This window comes from Pecten maximus, chromosome 18 (genome assembly GCF_902652985.1).
Source record: "Pecten maximus chromosome 18, xPecMax1.1, whole genome shotgun sequence".
In the NCBI taxonomy this organism is placed as follows: Eukaryota; Metazoa; Mollusca; class Bivalvia; order Pectinida; family Pectinidae; genus Pecten; species Pecten maximus.
The window spans coordinates 31,706,778-31,731,609 of record NC_047032.1 but is presented as its reverse complement, the minus strand read 5'-3'; the positions used below and the strand labels follow the sequence as shown (position 1 = coordinate 31,731,609).

Here is a 24,832-nt window from a genome sequence, read left to right as displayed (position 1 = left end):
GGTCTGATAGTGTTGTCGAGGGATGGCATAGTACCCGAGCCAGAGGCGAGGTCTGATAGTGTTGTCGAGGGATGGCATAGTACCCGAGCCAGAGGCGAGGTCTGATAGTGTTGTTAGGAGATGGCATAATACCCGAGTTGCAGGCGAGGTCTGATAGTGTTGTCGCGGGATGGCATAGTACCCAAGCCAGAGGGGAGGTCTGATAGTGATGTCGAGGGATGGCATAGTATCAGAGGTGGAGGCGCGGTCTGATAGTGTTGTCGCGGGATGGCATTGCACTCGAGTCAGACGCAAGGTTTGTAATTTGGATTGACTCTCTTGCTTAGTAACGCGAAAATGAATATCACATGGAATACATGTGATTTACAGATACAATAGAATCTTATCATTGTGCTATGTAAGCTCACTAGTATGTTCATGTTTTGAAGAATGGAACTCAAAAGAGACTTGGTTTTTTTCAGGAAGTGTGACTTCAATCTATACAGTTAACCATAATTAATCTGAAAAGGATAACCCGTTATAAGTTACCCAGCACAAAAAACGGGGAAAACATTACATATGTACATGTACATGTACAGTGTATATGAAAGAAATGGGGAGAAAAAACTGCTTATAGCCTATTGTTATATGACATGTTATATGCAATTGACTAATTTTACATCAGTATGGATGTAAGGTTTAAGGATACAGAATGGAAATGTAACAAATTGGATTAGAAATGAAGGTTATTCTTCATGTGTCGACATGTTACCGCAAGATAATAACAATTAATTAAAAAATATAATCATAATCTATTTTGTCTCATTAACTAAAGTGTCCCAACACAAATTCTCATCTGATACTAGAGGAACATACTTACGAAATTCAATAAAACTTTCTGAGAAATAAAGTGATAAAAATTCATCCATCAAAATTCAAAATGCCCATTAGTCAGCATTATTGTTTTCCAAATTCTAATCAGTCTCAAAATTAAACATGCACAACAAGGCACAACAGGGAAACCTACATCGATATAAGAAATATGAAAAAGATCCATTAAGAACTTCCTGAGAAATAGCAATAAATCTTCAACTGTAGAAATTCAAAATGGCCACCTGTTGGCCATCTACCTTGTTTTCTTATCAGTCTTGAAATAAAGCATGCATAATAAGGGACAAAAGGAGGCTACATATCAAATTTGAGAAAGATACAATAAATTAAATGTCCCAGAAATTTTCAAATATATAGTGACAACAAACTTCAAATTTCAAATTTCAAAAAAGAAAAAAAGCAGACTCTTGGCCAGCTTGATTATCAATCAGAATGGAAATGAAATATGCCCAACTAGAGACCAAGTGGAGCCTGAAATATACAAATGAAACTGGAGAAAGGTCCATCAACAAGAACTTTCTGAGAAGTAATGTTAAGAAGGATTCATTACAGATGGATGAATTAAGCGATGACGAACGAAGGCCGTCTGAAGATTTGTACCACCATCTGATGATGGTAGTCTAAAAACTCATGAATACGGTAATTATGGTTGGGTACAATATTGGAAGCACTCTTTCATAACATCACTTTATTTATATATATGGCACATATCGCATATCAAATGTTGTTGAAATGCATGGAATTCAGAGATTCACAAAAAATAATACAGGCAACTAATTTCAGACATGCTTTCAAAAACATTCAATATATTACAAGTACATTAATTGTAGTAATAGGACAAAGGTTACAGTTAGTCGATCTTGAAATACATGTAGAATGACTGTTTTAACTTCTATAAAATGATAATTCTCAATTGCTCCCATATTCATTTTGCTTTGTGAATTTAACTGTAAAATATTGTCCAACTTACCTAGAATTTGTGTATTTATATAAATGAATTTTGTCAACAACTGACATCTTCATTATGTTTAATATGTAGACTTCAAACAATTTTTATCTAAAAAAGAAAAATGATAATATATCGATAATGAAATATTACTGTATTAATTGATGATCAGATCAGTTGACATTAAACCATTAGTTGATTATCTGATCACTGTCCTATCACTATTAGATCAGTAGTTATAGCTAGCTACCTATGTATTTACTGGCAGTAAGTTCTTCATCTAACACGAAGCAATTGCGTATCACCACGAACTAACCTACGATCCCCAAGTCCGCCATGTAGAAGAATTTTATTCCCACACACACACATCACATGGCCTGCCCTTCCTTCACGGCTCCTACCAAGCAGGTAAAAATTTATACCAGAAAGTTTACTGTCTGTCATAACGTACATTTCTCCAGCAGGATGTCGATTCGGAGGTCCGTCAAATTTTTCTCCTCCATGGATAAATACTCCTTTGGAGCCTTCAAGGGCTACATGATGTCGCCTTCCAGGAGGTATTTTTGTCACAGGTTTAAGAGTCTTTGCGACTCTGACTAGAGTATCAATGGCTTCTTTATCCGTATCACATTGGCCACTTTTATAGCCGCTGTGAATTTCTAAAAAGTTGTCATTGCGGCCGCCCATTATGTACAGTTTTGGTCCAATAAAACTGGTTGTATGACCAGATCGAGATTCTGTGTTATGGCTATACTCAGTAAAAGTGTATTCCCCGTTAGCTAGACTCCCTGACAACATATACACATTACCACTAAGACGATCCTTCTGTTGGCTTCGAAGAGTTCCTTCCCTTCCAAGTACCAAAATTTTTCCATCACTCAGAAGAGAAGCAGTATGTGAGCTGAGCCCAGCATCTTCTGGAAATCCGGATACTTTTGGATACAACCAAACTTTTTGTTCGGTGTCATACGCAATTACAGACGAAGTCCTACCTTTACCATTCCATCCGCCAATGAGAAGTAGGAACCTGTTGTCCAATGAGATGCAGGCGTGATGACTGAGAGCAGGACTGCCTTCTACTCGGACCTCATTCCATATCATGGAGTTGATATCGAGGCTGTAGAGTTTGTTAGAAGGGGTCAGAGCACCCCAGGTACTAACTCCTCCATGCAAGTAAAGTGTGTCCCCTATAATATATCAAAATATATTGGTATAATATCATCAAAATAAAATATATAACATTCCTATAATATCATCAAATATGTTGGTATAACATCATAAATATAAAATATATAACATTCCTATATCATAAAATATGTTGGTATAATATCATCAAATATAAAATATATAACATTCCTATATCATAAAATATGTTGGTATAACATCATAAATATAAAATATATAATTACATTCCTATATCATAAAATATGTTGGTATAAAGTCATAAATATAGAATATATAACATTTCTAAAATATCACAAAATAAAAGCCTGGATGGGAAAAGTGATCAGTATACACTAAGCATTATGGGCAGTAGTTTATATAATGTATACATTTATGTTTATTATATGATTGGTACAGTATGTTACACTATCACTCATTGGTCCTAATGAGATCACATGACATCAATTATATTTCCTTAGAAACACCTCATTACATTACCGAGGATTCAATATAATGTTTTGTCAGGTCCGGGGAATCTTATATTGACCCTGTTAAAAATAGAAATTATGCCATCTGTGCTGAAATGTGTTTTTAGCGGAGGTCAATATAACATTCCAAGGACCTGGCAAATCATTATATTGACCAACTCCCAATGATGTGATGAGGTATTTCAAAGGAAACTCTGTTTTTTTTGTTTTTTGTTTTGTTTTTAGATTATTACAAGAGATCCCAGAGGAACTTGGCGCCCACCATTGAATGATCTTTATAGGTTCTATGTCAGATTGATCTTCTCTCTATTTTTCACTTCCTTTTGCTAATCTGTGCAAATTGAGAAACATCCCTCCAGTACTTTTCAAACAAGGGAATCCTAGCTATATATGAAATTTGAGATTTAGCGATAATGGGTATTTGTTGGCCAGGTTGTTTTCAGGACAGATTGGTCCCAAAATGCAATACGAGGGACCAAGGGGAACCAGTGTCCTATAAAATTCCGATCCCCATGAAATACCGACCCGAGTCAGTATTGTATGCATAAAATACTGACCCGGGTCATTATTTCATGCATAAAATATTGATCCACCTGTGCTGAAACAGTTTACATCAATACAAGATTTAAAGTATTATTAAATCATCTAATCTGTAATTCATTGTTTCCACATGTTAGCCCAGGTAATACACAGGGGTCATATATGTGTACCTGTGTTGTGGGACCCCTTCAGTACTTTTTGAGATTGTCAAAATCCAAGATGGCTGCCTGTCGGCCATGTTGTTTTCCGACTGCTCCCAAAATGCAATATGCATAACTAGGCACCAAGGGAAACCTACATATGAAATTTGAGAAAGATCCCTTCTGTACTTTTTGGGAAATAGCGATAATTGTTTACGGATGGACGGACCACGGACGCAGGGCGATTTGAATGGCGCAGATGGTGGGCTAATAAATCATATAATAAAGTAAATGCAGACTTTAGTTTTGGGCAATCTGTGGTTTTATGAACCGCCCTGAACTATATCCGAAAGAACATGGACTCGGGGGGGGGGGGGGGGGATATTGTCCAGGGCAGGTTCGTAAAACCATTGATTGACCTCAACCAAAGTCTGTACTTGTATAATACATGTATATATATATTATTGTATTTTTATTCGGTAATGTAAGCATGGGTAGATATTTATTTATTTATGACTTATATATAGCTACTATGTCTGGATGTGTACATTTGTTATCTACTAAATACACTAAATCCCAGTAGGTCCTGTCCCCACACGGCCTATAAAATTACACATCATTAGACTCTAAAACATTTTAATTTTATGATATCATATCTTGAGCCTTTTACTTATAATGTTTATGCAGACATAGTTGATTCAATTGCCTATAATTTTATTCTATGCACTGAAGAGAAATACAGCAACACATGCACATTATGGCATCACAGCAGAAATACAGAGATGTACATGTCATAATGAAGCTGCCAAACACTTGACATGTTTATCAGTTTCTTAAAAAGCCTGCTCCCCTTGGGTTGAGATTCCGATGTCTCACCTTTAAGGGGTGCCAATAAGAAATCTCTTGGAACAAGATTACATTGTAATTAAACTGGTGTCATATCAAAATTGTTTATAGACAGAAAACCAAAAAGGGACAATATTCGGGCAATTTAACATGGAAATATATAATACTGTTCTTCCTATGCAATTTTGATATGATTATGTGTGAGAACAAATTAACTGATCTGCATGTATGCAGAAGTCAAATAATTAATTCTAATAAATCTGAAGGGTCAAAACATGTTTTTATTAGACACATCTTAGTATCAATCCCAAGATTCAAATCTTATTTTAGGGAGTCAATATATACTACCAAGGTTTTAACTGTTCCTGTCCTGCATAGAGGTAGAGATTTTATTAATGTACCCTACATTTAAATTCCTTACCTATAGCACAGCCAACATGAAATGCCAGTTCAGGGCCAATAGGACAGAAAATCTCCCAATCTACACAATACGACGGCTTTGGATGTGTTTCTGTTTTAGGCCTACAGGTGGCACCACCTCTGTTAGGTTTGTCCACTGTCCAGTAACCAGCGTCTTGTAGCGATGCGGCCGATTTCACAGTTGGTCTGCGGTAAGTTCTAGGGTCGTAAAGAGGATGAGTCATGTTAAATTATTTATGTACACATGGCTGTGTTTTCTATATGATATGTGGGAACTCTAAACGCACGGATCGTCTCATTTTGGCAGCATCATATGGATAAAGACCTCCTTTTGTACATCTTGTATGTCAATTTCTCTTCCAAGACAGAGACTGTGAACCGCTGCAAAATGAAAAGAAAATAAATGAAACCAGAATATGATGAACCACTTTAGTACTAAGTTCTAAAAAATACTACACATGTTTCCGCTTACATGCTGCGACAAAATACGTAGGGTAGGTTATGGTGGCAGGGAAATCTTTTTATTTTTTAAAATAGTTTTTACTATGGTAATAGATCAGCAATATTGTTTTCAATAATCCTACTCCTTCCTTGAAAGTGGCAAAAATATAGAACCAGCAGGGTTACTGGAAACATACATGTAGGTAGGGTTAGTGGAAACACTGTTAGGGTTGATATTGGTTAGTGAACCTTAATAAGGCCTTTCCCTACTGTTGGTCAACAACACTCACAATGTAAATCATTTGATCTGGTATCTCTGATCATTGTATCTAGTGTCATATATTTACCTCACCAATATTTTGTTTAGCTTTTGATTCAGATTAAATAATTGTATGATTTCATTATACGAAATACCTTATCCTTTATTCATCAATAATATAAAACGTCTCTGATTCTAGATTTTGATGAGTAGAGCATTGTAGGCTATTTTAGTTTTTGCGAAAATTATCTCCCCTTACCAAAACTTCATAGCTGGCTACTTCTACAAGAGATGCCAGTACCGATAAAGAGAGACGTAAACTTTGATCTACGTTTTAATTAACTGTGCTACTGCAATATATTTATGGCATGGGAAACACACATTTATAATATGGGAATTTGTTCTAACTCGATCAACGCCTTAATTATTTTTGTCACCTCACGAAGTTTCCCCAAATCCGTCGTCTGCCTGTTGTTGAGATTTGACAGCTCGCGCACGGGCCGGGTGACCCCCTGATTTCTTGTAATTTAGCAAAAAAGAAGTGATATTTATATGGTTTTGGGACTTACTATGATTTGTACTTATTCCTTGTATTAATAAAACCGATTTAAAATAATTTGATTTTAAAACCTGGCGAAATCGCAACACATGAGAATCTGTTTACCTTCTTCGTTGAGATCGCCACGGTTTCTCGCCGGATGTGAAACTTCCCACAATCCTTTGTAATCCGTCACAGGATCAAGTTCTCACTGATTGGGAGAGCACGCCTTGGAAAAACAACAAAAAGTCAAATATTGAGTATTTGATGCTTCAACACACACATTTTTTAATGGTAATTCTTGCTTTATGCATTTGTACGCCCATTTATTATCATATACACAGTGCTATATTTGTTAAAATGTGTTAAATGCTAATATTGCCTCGCCTGAATTGTGCTGGCACATCCACCACTGCTCGCCGAATAAACGGTGGCAATATTTAGATTACCGGCCGTGTATCGGTACATAACAGCTGCAGTACTGACGTTTATTGAACTCCTCTTCATTACTTCAGTACAAGTCTTGGATCTGACTGGGATAAACAAGCGAGATTGAAGTCGGCGATTGGAATTCATAAAATCGATGCCCTTCGGGTGTGTTTATTTGTGTCGAAGTTCTGCACGCGCAGATATAATTATGAACGTGCACCTGTCTGCACGAGGAACATATTGGCACCATCTTGTGGCAAATCATTGATTTGTTAAAAAATTAAAGTAGACAATTATTATCACGATTTTCTTTCTAAATATTTTTCCTTGTCCACCAATTTAATGCCATTCAGTTTGTTTTGCCTACTTCCTTGTAATATTAAACCCAGAAATAAAAACAAGACCAAGCTCTATCATATGATATACTGTCTGAAACTCCAGAGTCCTTACAGAAAATAAATCCTGATATTCATCACACTCCATCACAGAAACGACTCATCCGGGTATATTCTCGCTCCCCATCACCTAAACTACATTGTACTTATAAATCCTGATATTTCTCACTCCCCATCACCCAAACTACTATAAATCCTGATATTTCTCACACCCCATCACACAAACTACTAATCCTGATATTTCTCGCACCCATCACACAAAATACTCATCCTGATATTTCTAAATCCCCATCAATGATCACACAAACTACTAATCCTCATATTTCTCACACCCCATCACACAAACTACTTAAAAATCCTGATATTTCTCACACCCCATCACACAAACTACTTATCCAAATATTTCTCACACCCCATCACACAAACTACTTATCCTGATATTTCTCACACCCCATCACACAAACTACTAATCCTAATATTTCTCACACCCCATCACACAAACTACTTATCCTGATATTTCTCACACCCCATCACACAAACTACTTATCCTGATATTTCTCACACCCCATCACACAAACTACTAATCCTGATATTTCTCACACCCCACCACACAAACTACTTACCTGGTATTTCTCACACCCCACCACACAAACTACTTATATATAATTACCTGGTATCCTGATATTTCTCACATCCCATCACACAAACTACTTATCCTGATATTTCTTGCACACTGTGATACAATTAAAACTCATTTTTATTTTCCTGCCATTTTGTCAAGAGGCTTTTGATCTTTTGATAGAAATTTGATGTAATACCTGATGACGTTACTGACAATGATCTAACTTTGGTAGATGATAAGTAGAAAAGACTTTGTGTCATGTACACACAAGATAAAAAATCATATTGATCATGTGATATCCCCAGGGAGCTAACATCACCCAGACCTTGACACATAGGAGTAAGCTTATTGGAAGGCAATGAATTAACATTTGATAATAGTCAGGTTTCAATAGACATGGGAAAGCTTAATACTAGGCTTAGATGATATATTATGGTACCATATTTGACTTTAAAGTTCAGTACACATGCACTAGCAGGGTCAGTGATTTAATTTTCATTTATTATGTGCTCTGTTACATTGGCACCCATGTAGGGACTCGGGCATTAAACTTCGCGTTAGGGACTCTGGCATTAAACTTCGCGTTAGGGTCTCGGGCATGAAACTTCGCGATAGGGACTCGGGCATTAAACTTCGCGTTAGGGACTCTGGCATTATACTTCACGTTAGGGACTCGGGCATTAAACTTAGTGATAGTGACTCGGGCATTAAACTTCGCGTTAGGGACTCGGGCATTAAACTTCGCGTTAGGGTCTCGGGCATTAAACTTCGCGTTAGGGACTCGGGCATTATACCTAGTGATAGGGACTCGGGCATTAAACTTCGCGTTAGGGACTCGGGCATTAAACTTCGCGTTAGGGACTCGGGCATTATACTTAGTGATAGGGACTCGGGCATTAAACTTAGTGATAGGGACTCAGGCATTAAACTTCGCGTTAGGGACTCGGGCATTAAACTTCGCGTTAGGGACTCGGGCATTATACTTAGTGATAGGGACTCTGGCATTAAACTTCGCGTTAGGGACTCGGGCATTAAACTTCGCGTTAGGGACTCGGGCATTAAACTTAGTGATAGGGACTCAGGCATTAAACTTTGCGTTAGGGACTCGGGCATTAAACTTCGCGTTAGGGACTCGGGCATTAAACTTCGCGTTAGGGACTCGGGCATTAAACTTCGCGCTAGGGACTTCGACATTAACTCTTTACGTACTCATTCAAATTTCGCGGTCGCTACCGGAAGTGAATGCTGGGTAGGTCCTTTGTGTATTGGAGCATATGGCTATCACATCAGACGTCGATAAAACGATCTTTTACTGATCTTTTACTGTTGTATAATGCTTAATATTAAATGAAGTTTATCATATGGAACAAGTACTGAGTACAGAAACTCTTTTACCCATTTTTTCCTTTAAAATACGGCGAAATCACCAGGCAGAATCGCGGGAAATGACATGTTGATCAGCACATGTGTCACACGTGTGCAAAAAATCACGCAGCCAAAACATCGTTTTTTCGGTGTGTAAAAATATTTTACGTATTTCTTACTTATTTTGATGATAAACGTTACTCAATTATATATATATTATCGTTTTTAATTGTTTTATTGTGTTTAAAACCTCAACAATCTCGCAGAAAACGAAAGTAAATTTGAGGCCGCCATTTTGTAGCTATGTAAACAACTCGGCATGAACCGGCGGAATTCTTTGAAATAGACAATCTTAACGAATGAATTATGCTTCTGGTACGTAAAATATACCATCAATACAATATTTACATTGCTTTTTATTTCTTAAAAACATCATTTCCGTGTCAATTCCTTCGTATGACTATGCTAAACCAGCAAGTAATATCAACATCTTTCGCGATGTTTTACGACGATTTGAGTCGTCACAAAGGATGGAAGGCATGTTAATTGTGACGTGTGTAGTCGTCATGAAGGATACAGGAGCACGTTTTTGTGACGTCTGTAGTCGTCGTGAGTACGGAAAGAGTTAAACTTCGCGTTAGGGACTCGGGCATTAAACTTAGTGATAGTGACTCGGGCATTAAACTTCGCGTTAGGGACTCTGGCATTAAACTTCGCGCTAGGGACTTCGACATTAAACTTCGCGTTAGGGACTCGGGCATTAAACTTCGCGCTAGGGACTTCGACATTAAACTTCGCGTTAGGGACTCGGGCATTAAACTTAGTGATAGTGACTCGGGCATTAAACTTCGCGTTAGGGACTCGGGCATTATACTTAGTGATAGGGACTCGGGCATTAAACTTCGCATTAGAGACTCGGGCATTAAACTTCGCGTTAGGGACTCGGGCATTAAACTTCGCGTTAGGGAAACTATTGCTTTCTGAACTCATAATAATAAGACAAATGAATAATTTCAACTCAAGTGTTACACCTGTGTCTTGTGATATTGATGACATGGTCGTATGATCTGTTAGAACAGGCCAATTATGTGATTAAGCAGCATTTAAATTTTTCACTCGGAACAAAGAATTCTCATAAAATAATGAAAACATCTTTTATATTTTTCAGGTGTGAAAAAAGAACAGCTACAAAATGTCTGACTCAAGTGATGAAGAAGATAGCATTTCAAAAATAGACTTCTCAGTCATCTCCATGGCGATAGAGGCAGGCCATAAAATGGTACAACAAATACTGAACTGTGTCCACTATGGAACACCAGAGGTCCGAAATCTTATGTATAACGAGTGTGATTTCATCGTAGAATGTCGTGTGTGTCATAATCTCTTCCGAAGTATTCCCTAACTTTGTTGCTCACAAACGTATATATTGCACTGCTGAGTTTGAACAGTCCGAGATTCCCTCAAGTAGTCAAGAGGAATCTGTAGTTGTTGTCCAGCCTATGGACACCTCCTCTGGACAGACGTCTGGATCTGTGTCTCCAGTTACAAAGACATCAACATCGTCATCCATAACAAAACCATCAACAGCTAAATCAACTCCAACAGGCTCTGTAAATCACGCAAAATCTGTTTTGTCAAGTGTTTTCTCATCATCTCATTTGTCACAGTCAAGGATAACCTCTGAGTCCACATCTGGAGTAAATGTCTCGGGGTCAGAGGTTGCAGGGAGGTCTACACGAGAACAGTGTCGTCATAGAGGTCAAGGAAATCGGGGTCAAGGTCAGGAAAATCAGGTTCAAGGACAAGATGGAAAGAAAGATGATGAGGACAGTAGTGATGGAGACACTTCTACACTTAAACAACTTCTGACTGGAAAGTTCAAGGGAAAGTCATCTGAATATAACTTCTATTCAAAGACAGCAGAGAAAATGGAAAGGGAAAGAAGAGCTAAAGAGGTTTCTCATGTTGTTATGACTCCAATTCCAACCAATAAAAATGCAGCTTATTTGACTGTTACACAGGGTGGCACAGCAAGTGATGTCCAGAATGCCATTGTTTCTTCACAAATTGACAGAGAAAGGGCCGTTGGTCTGCAGAACTCATCCGAGAGTCTTTCAGAATCTGTGATAAATCAGAACAGGGAAAATACTGGAGACAAGAATAATGATACTCAACAAAAAGGCTCTGTAAGAAGCAGTAAGAGGAAGAATCCTGACGCTCCAAAGATCGTCAATGAAGGACCTATTAGCAAAAGTCCTGAAAACACACTGCTAAGTAAACAGAAGCAAATGGAACAGAAGAACAAGAAATTTGTTCAGTTAAGACCGGTGAAGAGTCAGCTAGGATCTCATCAATATTCTGAGTTGTCAGAGCTTGGGTTGCTCGGCCATTGTGATCTAGCAATGTGTAGGTGTCTACTATGCTCCATCAGCTATTCTAGTCGTAAAGGATTGCTACAACACATGCATTCCATCCACTCCGGGAGGAAGATACTCTTCCCATGTTCTATGTGTGATAAAAGATTCAGCTACTTCTGGGGATTGACGAGACATTTACAGAATAACCACAATCTTAGTAAGGAGAAGATTGACAAAATAAGAGACAAACTCAAGTCTATGGCATATGATATTGCAGATTTAGAAGAATCAGGACATAAAGAACAGGTAGATCCTCGAGTATCACCAGGAACCAGTTCAGAGGGGTTGAAACAAGGAAAAGCATCTATAAAGCATACACCTGATATTGTACAGACAGGTTTCGTACCTAGAACTGTTGGCAGTAGTGAAACTTCAGGATTAAAATTAAACAAATGTGATGGATGTAAGAGAGCATTCTGGAAAAAGTCAAACTACGATGAACACATAAGTCAGTGTAAATGGCTTATAACTTCCACTGTCGACAAACCATCAACAAATTCAAGGTCAACTGGAAGGTCAAGGTTAGAATTGAGTAGAGATGTACCAGCACTACGAGGGGCAGAAAGTGTTCAAAATAGACCATCTACAAGGTCAAAGGTTATGGAAAAGGACATTGATTTTGTGTCTTCAAATGTAATGGATAACTTAGAAAGTATTGAAAGAAGAGCAAGGTTAAGAACAAGATCAAAGGTCAATTTGGATGAACAAACGAAACAGTGTGTACCACTAACAGAAACAAGTGCAACTGATGGAAGGATTGGTGAGAAACAAACAACTGCTGACGACCATCATACTACAGAAAATGATCACGACAGCTCTAGAGATGGCTCAGAATTTTCAAGGTCCTCTAGACACAAAGAGAAGTATCAGGATGAGAAATCCCCAGTGTCTTCTCCGAGCAAGAGGTCAGACAGCAGTTCACCTAATGCATCCCCGAAACAGCAGATAGTCACGAGGCATTCAGCCAAATCTCTAGAGAAAGAAACATTGTACATGAGAACCCGCTTTTTTGATAAAAGACGTGAATCTCAGATTCGACCTGATAGGTCCCCTCAAAGTAAATCTGGGTCAGAAGCCAACAGCCCAACCCTTCAGAAAAAAGACAGCGTAAAAACAGCTTTGGAATTTGATGGTGTACAGGATGGAAAGATGAACAAACCTCGGGATCGCTCTGGGAGTGGATCAAGAGGGAGTGGAAAAACCACTCCATCCACTTCACCTGGCAAGGAAAGACAAGTATCTCCTTCGGTCGCCCATGGTAACGATCCTGGACAGAAAAGGTCAGTCCTGAAAGGCAAAACAGACATTTCTGATTCAAGCACTGATGATACATGGACAAAGAATGGAGAGTGTAGTATGGAGAGAGCTGATGGAAAAAGTGTAGAAGGAGGAAGAGAGAGGAGACAGAGCGGTGGAGATGGTTTAATGGAAACTGGTAGGTCTCGACCAAGTACCAGATCTATTCAGAGGACAGGGGAATCGGTACAGGACAAAACACAAACAACATCTTCAAGGAGACAAAAATCTCCAACAGACAGCAGAGACAGTAGTACAGAAAGTCATAGTTTGTCAAGGGTCAGTACGAGGTCATCATCATCGTCATCATCTCAAGCTCCACCTGATAGGAGTAGATCAAGGGATATAGGAGAGTCAAATCCAGCGGGAAAGGACAGACAAAATTCTCCTGTGAGGAAAGATGGTCAGATTGTTAGAGACAGCAGCAAAGAAAATATAAGGAGTTCTTCAAGAACAAGAAATAGGAACGCTTCCAATGACGATGCAAGTGGAGATAACTCAAAGGATAGGATTTCTACTCGTGAACTTTCAAAGGATAGGATTTCTACTCGTGAACTCTCCAAGGATAGGACTTCTACTCGTGAACTCTCAAAGGATAGGACTTCTACTCGTGAACTCTCAAAGGAATTGATTTCTACTCCTGAACCGTCAAAGGAGAGGATCTCTACTCGTGAACTCTCAAAGGATAGGATTTCTACTCGTGAACTTTCAAAGGATAGGATTTCTACTCGTGAACTTTCAAAGGATAGGATTTCTACTCGTGAACTCTCAAAGGAATTGATTTCTACTCCTGAACCGTCAAAGGAGAGGATCTCTTCGAGAATAAGTACTAGAAATATATCTGCACCGATGAGTGATGAAACTGAAACAGATCACAATACTAGCGCGACGGAACCCGAAAAAGTGCCATCAGAAAATTTGGCAAAAGACAGCGGAGGAATGAAATCAGAACAACATCATCAAGGCGAAGTGAACCACCCATCAGTCCGGAAAAGTAGTCGGGCAAGTGCGCGAATGACAACTGATCAGGATCGTGAGGCGATCGGTAGTGAACCATTGAAACCTGTATCTAAAGATACTACAGACACTATAGAAAAGGCTAATGCTGGAGATTCTTGTCAGAAGTATAGCGGAAATAAACCTGGAATACGACATAGAAAAACTTCAGGAAGTGAGGATAGGAAAAGTTCAGGAAAACATGATCAGAAAACTGTAGGAAGTGAGGATGGAAATGTTCCTAGAGTTACTACAAGAAGGTCTGATAAACTGGACTGCAAAAATGACAATTCAATAGAGAAACATGATCTATCCTAACCATCCAACAGCATCAAAAGTTACAACTGAACAATCCAGTGTTTCACAAAGTAGTGTAACTAGGAGATCATTGTCAAATACTTCGGGAGAAAAAGATATATCAGCAGGTTCAAGTACGAGAAGTTCTGGGATCAAAGGGACAAACAATGTAAGCTTAAAAGAAACAAGATCATCTCTGACAAAGAAAACAGAACCAAACAAATTAGGTGGAAAAACACAGGAAGGAGATCGGACGAAGGGAGATAACTCCGATCTAGACAAAAATGAAGGATCAGAGTTTCAAATACGGAGTGCAAGAATTCGTGATAAAATTACAACTGGGAAAGAAGATGAATCTAGAAATTCTTCTCCAAAGAAAGTTGACGAGGTGGATGGCGAATCTTCATTTCGTTCTACACGATTATCAAATGCCAGTCGCATGAAAGCACAGAAGATGAAAGATGATGGCACTAGAAATAAAGAGGAAGTCTCACAACGGACAGAAATCCAAGTAGGAAATATGATAATCTCATCTGTGCCCCCAGAAAATCAGAGTTTTCTGGGACTCCGGGTCAGCCCCCACACACGCAGAAACACAACCAGAGCTTCTACACAATTTACACCAAGAATTCCAAAAGGAATAGTATCCATGTCTGATAGACAACCTTCAAATACAGCAGAAACAATTTCTGATTCACAACCTGAAGAATCCACAGGATTAGGAAAGAGTTTTATTTCCGACAGAGATGAGAAAGATTCTGAGTCGGATAGAAGTTCTGTCTCGAGTACAGACGAAACAAATTCTGATTTTATATCGGCAAGTCCAGAGCCAGAGGTAAAGCTGGTGGAGGAGATCTGGGTACAGAAAGAACCAGGTCTACCTTCTGAGGAAGTCCGCAGTAATGCATATGCCATGATGACGTACAAGAGTAATTCAACTCAGTCATCTTCCAAAGGTCCTTCAGCCTCCACATCAGGTCATGCCACAAGGGCATCTGAAAGGATGAGGACGTCAAGAACTCAGATGTATGTCACAGATCCAAAAAACGTAGGAACATCACAGGAGTCTGTTCAGACAAGATGTCTCGACTTGAGTCGGATAGCATACCTCAGCGATGAGAAGGAAATGAAATGTTTGCAGTGTGGTTTAGGATTTAGTGGTCTATCAAATCTACGTCGACATGTGGTTCGCCACCTTGGATGGCGACGTTATAAATGCAAACTCTGCAAGTTTTCCAGTTACAACAAGTCAGAATGCAACACCCATCTGATACGTTCACATGGTACGAAGGCAAGAAATTGCACAGCAAATGCACTTATTATTGACTTGAATAAAGAGGCCTCAAAAGTTCGAAGTCAGAAAAAGATTAACACTATCAGATCTAAGACGACAGGTCCATCACTGAGATCTAGAAGTCAAAGAAAGACATCAGTTTCTGGAAGTAAGGGAACAGAGGCACTGACGACAGACACGGAGCACTCAAAGGTGTTTAATCCGCAAGGAAAAACAAGGAGAGGAGATGCCACAAAGGAGTCATCTACTGCCGTCACAACTCGTACTTCTGACCAGTCGTTATCAACGGCAATTGCTACAAGATCTAGAAAAGCACGGAAAGATGATATTGAGGATAGTTCGTTAACAAATAAGGCAGAGGCTGCAGACTGCCAGTTGGACATAGAAGCTGCTGCCAACTTACAGATGAAGACAGAAGAGTTGAGAAGAACAAGAAAGCGGAAAAGGAGTAACAGTCTGGATACAAACCCTTCAGAGATAGATACCAGCAAAGGGCAGACAACTGATACCAAAAAGTCACGTAAACGGAACAGGAGTAATAGTTTTGAAGGATGTAGCAATGAGGAGGATGCATCAAATAAATCGGAGTCTTTAGTTGTTCCAATTAAAAAAAAATATGAAATGAAGCGTTCAACAAGTTTGGATGGAACATGCTCCAATCTCCCGGAGGAGGTCGGAGAAACTCTTTCTGACTTATGGGATATTCCAAGTGTGTCAGATTTTGAGAATTCAGACACCGAGATGGTTTGTTCTCCTCCAAATGCAAAAGTTGTTCCAAATTTAGAGACAATGATGGCTGCACTTGAAGAAGCAAGGGCTTTCAAATTTGTGCGACAAAGAGGAAAAGGTAGGCGGTCCTTGCCATTGGTCAAAAAGACTCAGCGATCAGGGAGTTTAGGATCTCAAACTGACGGCCAGGTGGAAGTCTCTGCCCATGTTACTAGCACTTCATCCTTAGAGGGAACAAAGACACAAACACGAGTACTAGAAATATCTGGTAATTCATCAGCATCATTAGGCAGTGAAGGAGACAAAAAACGTGAATCAGAAACTGTTGCTGGTACTACAGCAAAAGAACAAACTGATGAGGAGGCTTGTTTGGTAAAGGAAAATGATGAGATTTCATCAGGTATAAAAGATAATGACAGGAATTTGTCAGGTGAACAGGATATTTCATCAGTTGCTGAGGACACCTCATCCAACATAAAGCACACTTCATCTTGTGCTAGCAAAACTTCATCTGGTGTTAAAGAAACTTCATCAGATGTTGAGAAATCTTCATCTGTTGTTATGGAAACTTCATCTGTTGTTATGGAGACTTTATCCATTGTTAAAGAAACTTCATCAGGTGTTAAGGACACTTCATCTGTTGTTAAAGAATCTTCATCAGGTGTTAAGGACACTTCATCTGTTGTTATGGAAACGTCATCTCTTGTTATGGAGACTTCATCGCATGTAAAGGACACTCCATCTATTGTTAGAGAAACTTCATCGATTGTAGAAGTCAGTTCATCTTATCTAAAGGATGGATCATCTAGTGTAAAAGAAAATTCTGAAAATGTAGATGGTAGTCCATCTGCTGTAAAGGAGAGTTCTTCAAATGTAGAAGATACTTCGACATCGGATTTACCCGACAATTCCTTGTGTTCAAAGGATGGTTCAGCAGAAATTAACATCAGTGTTTCTAATACAGTTGAAATTTCCTCATATCCAAAAAATGAGGAACATTCCACATTTGGAGCAAAAACAAGTGATATGGACAAAGGAAAATCTTCAGTTATAAAGGAAGACAGTAATACAGAAACAATTGAAGAGAATTCTACAGTCTCACAGGAGCCACTGAAGGTGAGGCAGGAATGTAACAGTGTTTGTAAGGCCAAGGGAGACAACCCAACAGGACCAGATGTTTCTAAAGGTGAAGCAGACCATGAAGATGCTGGTGTAGAAAAGTAAACATTATCTGACAGAGTTAGAGAAGTTATAATGTAGTTATACAACTGAAAGCTTACATTTTTTGCTATCATCACTGTTTCCCATTATTTAAAGCTGCTTTCATTGATATATAATCCATGATATATTGGATCATTAAATAATTTGAATATTCTTTTTTTCAAATATTAATGTACGTGCGCTGAGCACATCATTGTAGAATATTAAATATATATAAATCTTATAACAACTTTAAGTTCATAGATCTGCTATTAATTTCATTTCTGGAGATGCTTTTATTTATTTTTACCCAAAAAATGGTTTCTTTGGATGTATATTTTTGTAAAAACAGCGAAGTTGTTAAAAAAAAATTCAATGGTAGTGCAGTGCATATACACATCAGGTTAGACAGGATGTTTTACTTATGGAACCTGTCTTAACCGACACCTATACACATCAGGTTAGACAGGATGTCTTACTTATAGAACCTGTCTTAACCGACACCTATACACATCAGGTTAGACAGGATGTCTTACTTATAGAACCTGTCTTAACCGACACATATACACATCAGGTTAGACAGGATGTCAGACTTACTCAGATATCATATGAAGCACGATTCAGTGTTATGTATGAAGAACGTCAATACTTTGATTACTTTTTAATTTTTGTGTCAGTGTTACAAGGTCCAGCTTGGCTAACCCTTAACTTATATATATAATTAACCCACAGTGTTTTAACTCTACACTATAAATATACTATATCTCAAACATAAAGTATTAATGACAGATTGACAACAGACTATTGTACACATCATACAATACCAATGCTTTTCCCAACCTCCAAAAGTTCAAGCTTCTCACTTTAAATTTATTAGAGTTTATTTATTGACATCCCAAAGAAATCTGTTGTGCCTAGCTCTATATTTTGTTTGTAACTTCCTGTTTGATAAACAGTCATTTTAAAGATTCTGTTATCAATTTGGTAAATCTGTTGGTGATTAGATATATTTCTATACTATGGGTTCCATTTTACGTATATTCAATCTGTGTGAAGCAGTATGACAAGGACTTGGTACAAAGCCCTAACTCGTGATCTATATAGACAATTAGTCATAAAGTAATAACGACCGTATACAGACAAGTAAATTGTTAAATTTTCAAGGGAATTCACCCCTTTATCAAGACACAGTGTCAAGTGAATTACAAACGATCCCATAGAACAGTGACTGTAAATATAAATGTAGAACTTGTAGATAAACTTTACGGACATGGTACAGTACCGTTAGACTATTGTTTGTGTTGATGATCCCTTTGTCTCTAACTAGGCCTACAGTTATTATTAGAAATCATCTTGATAGGTAATAAGTCTGTCTCCTAACAATAGCCTGTGGTTAGGGGATTTGTACTATGAGCAGTAGATATCTTTAATTATTGGTCTTGATGAATTTCCATAAAAATCCATGTCTGCTCTGACATATTCACTTCAGTTCAATACAATGTTAACAAATCCTATTTAATTGTGCTGTGTTAGTCTCACCCCTTCGAGTCGGAGATTATATCCCTATGGAGTATTCATGTTATGTGTTGGTGTCTATTCATTCTGATCTTACAGAGTTACTTCCCTTTTCCCTGTCGGATGGTATTTTATACAGTGTATATGGATGCCAGGGCCAAGAATAATGTCTGTACAACAATAAGCTTGTCCTTATTAATAAGTCTGTCCATATTTGTTTGCAGTAATTAGGAATATGATTAATTAGAAATGTATCCTCATTTTACAAAATGTAATTATTTTTTCTATGGAAAAGTGAAAGTTAATTTCATTGAATGAAATTAATACATGTATTTATTTGTATTTATCCAACAAGAAGCCTTCATTTAGCTCTGTCTGTCCATATTTGTTGCTGTTTGGTATAAATTTTCCAAGAAATTTCCATATACTATCTGACCTTGAACCTAAGATATTATAAATTATGTCCTCTTGGCTTAATTGGAATAAATACAGAAAGGTTTTCTCACTGACAATACACTAAAGGAAGCCGCTGTCTCAGATTAGATGGAAACATGTTTATTTAAGCCTTAAACTGACATCTTTGGAAAGTTATTTTCCTATAATTCTCAGTGGATCACAGACAAATTGAAAAACGGCCGTAAGCACATCATGGCTAGTTTGTCTGTAAACTTGTGAGATTTATAGAACAATAACTGTTCAAAGATGGCAGTTCAATTCTTATGTCCCTGTTTTTCTTCTGACTTTTTCTTATATTCAACCTATAAACAATGCTATCGCATTCCAAAGTCCAATTTTGCGCTGTCAATGGAATCCATTCTAAATGTGACATCTCTAGTACAAGCGACCTTGCCCGGCAAAAAACATAATTTGTTGTAATAATTACAAAATTATCAATTTAATTTCATCATTGTAATCAATATATTACACCATGAGGATATTCACCTTTTATACAACAGAGTCCTATTTTGAAATATTTCTGGATTAAATGACTGGAATTCGGGAATACTGGACTAATATCCAACTTCAAGTACATTTTTTAAAATAAGCCTGCATGTCCGGTTCCTCTAGGTACAATTGCTAACAAAATTATTTCATATTTTTCCTAACCCGACCACCACCTTATCAAAGTTGATAGGTTTTCAAGCACCTGTGCTTATTGAAGGGTTAACTTAAATATATTTTTATTTGATGGACTGAAAACATCAATTTCTAAGCCAATAAAATGCTTGTTACAAACAAGATTAAATTATTATTGGATAGATAACTAGGGCCTGATGGGTAATTTTATACTTATTTAAAGCACCAAATGTGTCATTTGTCACCTGTGTAACAGATTTTCTAGTCATGTTTACATCATGCCATATATTAATTTATTTTCTAGTTTAGAAGAATATACCCAGTAATCGATTAGTCTAGACAGATATACTAAAAATACATGCACTTCTTTGTCTTCATCTGATGAAAAAATAGTTTATTATTTGACATATATGTTAAAAGGCATTCATATTTTACACAGAACTTTGTTTTTTTATTGGATACATATTCATCAATTTCTTGTTCAGTTTTCACAATAGTAAGGAAGGAAAAAAATAATTGCTCATGATAATGGAAGGGAAAGGAGATTGACAAATATTTTTTTTTATTATTTCATTCTCAGAATAGGATTAATGATACTAAAACATCATATTTTGATAGAATTTGAATAAAACTTGTTTCACTAAAATTTCACATCATTCATAGATTTTTGAAATTATGTTCACATTAATCTTTAAAAATCTTTATTTTTCCAGAAATATTTTTTTCCCAATATAGGAGACTATAATACATGTACAGAGTCGCCATCGAACTGAGAGTCTCGACCGCTGTACCTCTACATTAGAAGGAGGCTCTAAGCTTCCTGTCTTTAGCATTGTCAGTGGTTGTATATATTACTAGATATATGATGTTACAGAGGATTTGCCAGCTGTTTTTGTGTTACTCAATTTTGTTTATCTGACATGAATATGCCATAATATGTATGATGATTATCGTGTTGATTTGGCAGTAGGCCCATGTCTGGTAATATGTCCATGTCTGGTAATATGTCCATGTCTGGTAATATGTCCATGTCTGGTAATATGCCCATGTCTGGTAATATGTCCATGTCTGGTAATATGTCCATGTCTGGTAATATGCCCACTGTTGTAATTAATATCAATGGTCAGGTGACACAGTCATAATATACTTGCCTTTCACCTAGGCGGCCTGGTCGGATTCCCCGATCGGACGTGAAAAGTTATGGGGTCACCTGTCTGACTACATAGATTTTCTTAAGCGTACTCTGGTTTCCTCCCACACTAAGACCTCTCGCGCCCTATCTTCCGGCCAGGAGGGTGATTGATATATTAGTTGATTTAAGTTGTTTCTTAATTGGTGTAGAATAAATAAAGTTCAAATTTTAAAATGTCCTTTACATGCTATAACCTGAATAATTTGGGTGAAGTATCTTGCCTGGTAACAACCAAAACAGTACAGGATGATTCTCGTTAGATCTCAGCAAGGGTATGGAAATATTAGACCACATATCTCAGTCCTACTAGCATAGTATTCTAAATTTACTTGGGTTCATAATTCTACAAGCTGATTTGGTAGCAAAATGAATGTTAAGTTTTTTCGTGTTTTTTTTCCCCCTTTTTGACACACCTCAATTTGATTTACCTGCAATGTTGAATATCCAATGCTGTCTGTCCGTCCATCCAGGCAAGTTTCTTCGAAGGTCCACCTGTTTATAGTCACAAATAGTGCTCCAGTATTGATACGTAGTGTATTACAATGTGTACCTATACTGTTGTTTTGATGTTCTTTAACTAATGGGATCTATGCTATAAACACTGTGCTATTTATACTGAAAAACAGATTAATTTGTCCCGAATATAGTGCTGAAACATCACAGGTAGTGTTGTACATGACTGTGAAGTTCCAATAGACGGAGGCTAATACATAGGCTATACTATACCACTTGATGACCAATTAATTCCCTTTGTGCTTAGACCTTTACAGTGAAATTTTCTGAAATGAAATGAAGCTCAAATATCAGGTTATTGGTCACACATCAAGGTCATTGTTACTAAAGACAGATTGATTAAAAGTGATCAAGGTCATTATTGTTTAAAGTCAAGGTCATTGTTACTGAAGACAGATTGGTTAAAAGTCAAGGTCATTATTGTTTAAAGTGAAGGTCATTGTTACTGAAGACAGATTGGTTAAAAGTCAAGGTCATTATTGTTTAAAATCAAGGTCATTGTTACTGAAGACAGATTGGTTAAAGTCAAGGTCATTATTGTTTAAAATCAAGGTCATTGTTACTGAAGACAGATTGGTTAAAAGTCAAGGTCACTGTTACTAAAGATAGAATTGAGCTATATCACCACTTACCAACACAAAGAAGCATATTGGCAAACATTTTTTTTATTTTTTTTTATCATTCCATCATTCTTACTGATGTAGATGAATAATCAGGTTATTTCTCCACATTTCCTACAAATTTCACCATAGTGTCACTGCAGATATAAATTCCTTATGGTGGAAGAAATATACAGACAGTTGAGGGCTATTGCATGGCCATATTGGACCGGTGATAGATAGCTGTGATCATGTCAGCAGTTACATGGCCAACCAATAGTATCCATCACTAATCTTCTAGGTATGGATTAGAAAGGTATACATGGAAAGCATCATTTAGAGTGAAAGAGAAATAGATTAATTCAAGTCTGTGTAATAGCCCTATGAGTACTTAAGACAGTCATCGTGTTGTATAGAGAGGGTTTATTACCAAGCATGTATGGCTTAGTGCCAGTATTTTTATGTTACTTGTTAACTTTTTTTTCTCGACAAGATGTACGTGTGATGAATTGTTTTCAATTTAAAACTAAGAGATAAGCTTTTCTTTGTGGAATTATTTTCGTATTTTGTTATTATTGCAGAAATAATAAAAAAAAATCTTAAGATTCATCAGCTTTTGTTTTATTTATTGATTAGTTTTGGCAGCTCTAGATCTCATTGAATTCTGGGAAACAACTCTATTTTTTTAGCCCACTATCATCAGTTGGTGGGATAAACAAATTGGTCTTTGTCTGGCATTCTTTCTCAAATTCCATTTGTTGGTTCCTCTTGGTCCTTAGTTCCATTCTGAGACTTAGGATCAGAAAACCAGATATGACCCACAGGTGGCCATTTTGAATTTTTGTCGGTTGAAGTTTATTTCCACTATTTCAAAGACAATTCTTCATGGATCTTTCTCAAATTTCATATGTAGGTTTCCCTTGATCTCTAGTTGTTTATGTTCTGTTTTGATACTGATAAGGCATGTATATAAAGGTGAAGAGAAAAGATCAACCTTATACAGATATTAAAGTCATTTGATGGTGGGCACCAAGATTCAAGATCTCGTTATCAAATTTATGAAGCTTGTCCACCTGAAATTGTTGCCATGACACGGGGACCTGAAAATTACAATACAACAATATACATTTTGTTTATCACCATACACACACACACAATGTATATACATGGTGTATAATTCTGGAACTGGGCTGGGTCCCGGATCAAACCCCGGTCAAGCTGCTACATTTTCTCATTACCGTACTATGATGGGACAATGATTGGTCAGCCCGTTTAAAATCTGTAACGGCTATACAAGTTACATCACTACAGAAACTACACTTGATAGCTATATTTAGGGTATACGTAACACAAGGGCTCCTAACAAAAATAAATATATAGTAATTTCAAAAACATATGCCAGAAGTGGTTCAAAAGTGGACTTTGTAGGGCAGCCTGTTTTGTCTGTTGTCTTTGGCTGTGTGTAAAAAAATTCACATTGTAAACTTCTGAAGTTCTATAAGCAAGATTCAGCTCTAACTTTCCATGAATGACACAGATATATTTCAAACTTCTATTATAGTTCCACAACACTGTGTCAGTTATGGTGTTTCTTGTCAGAGGACCATTAATTAAATAGGCACATGGCACTCTTAATCTTGTTTAAGGATGCATACAGTACTAAATCATTATTGGTAGTCTGTATGTACCAACTAAATCATTATTGGTAGTGTGTATGTACCAACTAAATCATTATTGGTAGTCTGTATGTACCAACTAAATCATTATTGGTAGTGTGTATGTACCAACTAAATCATTATTGGTAGTCTGTATGTACCAACTAAATCATTATTGGTAGTGTGTATGTACCAACTAAATCATTATTGGTAGTCTGTATGTACCAACTAAATCATTATTGGTAGTCTGTATGTACCAACTAAATCATTATTGGTAGTCTGTATGTGCCAACTAAATCATTATTGGTAGTCTGTATGTACCAACTAAATCATTATAGGTAGTCTGTATGTACCAACTAAATCGTTATTGGTAGTCTGTATGTACCAACTAAATCATTATTGGTAGTCTGTATGTACCAACTAAATCGTTATTGGTAGTCTGTATGTACCAACTAAATCATTATTGGTAGTCTGTATGTACCAACTAAATCATTATTGGTAGTCTGTATGTACCAACTAAATAATTATTGGTAGTGTGTATGTACCAACTAAATCATTATTGGTAGTCTGTATATGTATGTACCAACTA

The 24,832-nt window shown here is 37.2% G+C and overlaps 2 protein-coding genes across 3 annotated transcripts; one reads left to right on the top strand and one right to left on the bottom strand.

Moving 5' to 3' along the window:
* Nucleotides 1-1,543: 1,543 nt before the first annotated feature.
* On the bottom strand, nt 1,544-6,873 carry LOC117316393 (kelch domain-containing protein 9-like). Of its 2 annotated transcripts, none has more exons than XM_033870935.1 (3): nt 6,779-6,873; nt 5,416-5,795; nt 1,544-3,003 (listed from the first exon to the last, which is right to left on the bottom strand). In XM_033870935.1, exons 2-3 carry the CDS (start codon nt 5,636-5,638, stop codon nt 2,093-2,095), a joined length of 1,134 nt encoding a protein of 377 aa, XP_033726826.1. In that variant the 5' UTR covers nt 5,639-5,795; nt 6,779-6,873; the 3' UTR covers nt 1,544-2,092. The 2 variants fall into 2 exon arrangements, with proteins under 2 accessions (XP_033726826.1, XP_033726827.1); XM_033870936.1 differs by lacking the exon at nt 6,779-6,873 and adding an exon at nt 6,552-6,754.
* LOC117316394 (mucin-4-like) lies at nt 6,844-23,197 on the top strand. Its single transcript, XM_033870937.1, is given in 4 exon segments — nt 6,844-6,946; nt 10,632-10,859; nt 10,861-14,483; nt 14,485-23,197. Coding segments are annotated over 3 exon segments (7,059 nt in total). The 5' UTR covers nt 6,844-6,946; nt 10,632-10,655; the 3' UTR covers nt 17,717-23,197.
* Nucleotides 23,198-24,832: the final 1,635 nt, after the last annotated feature.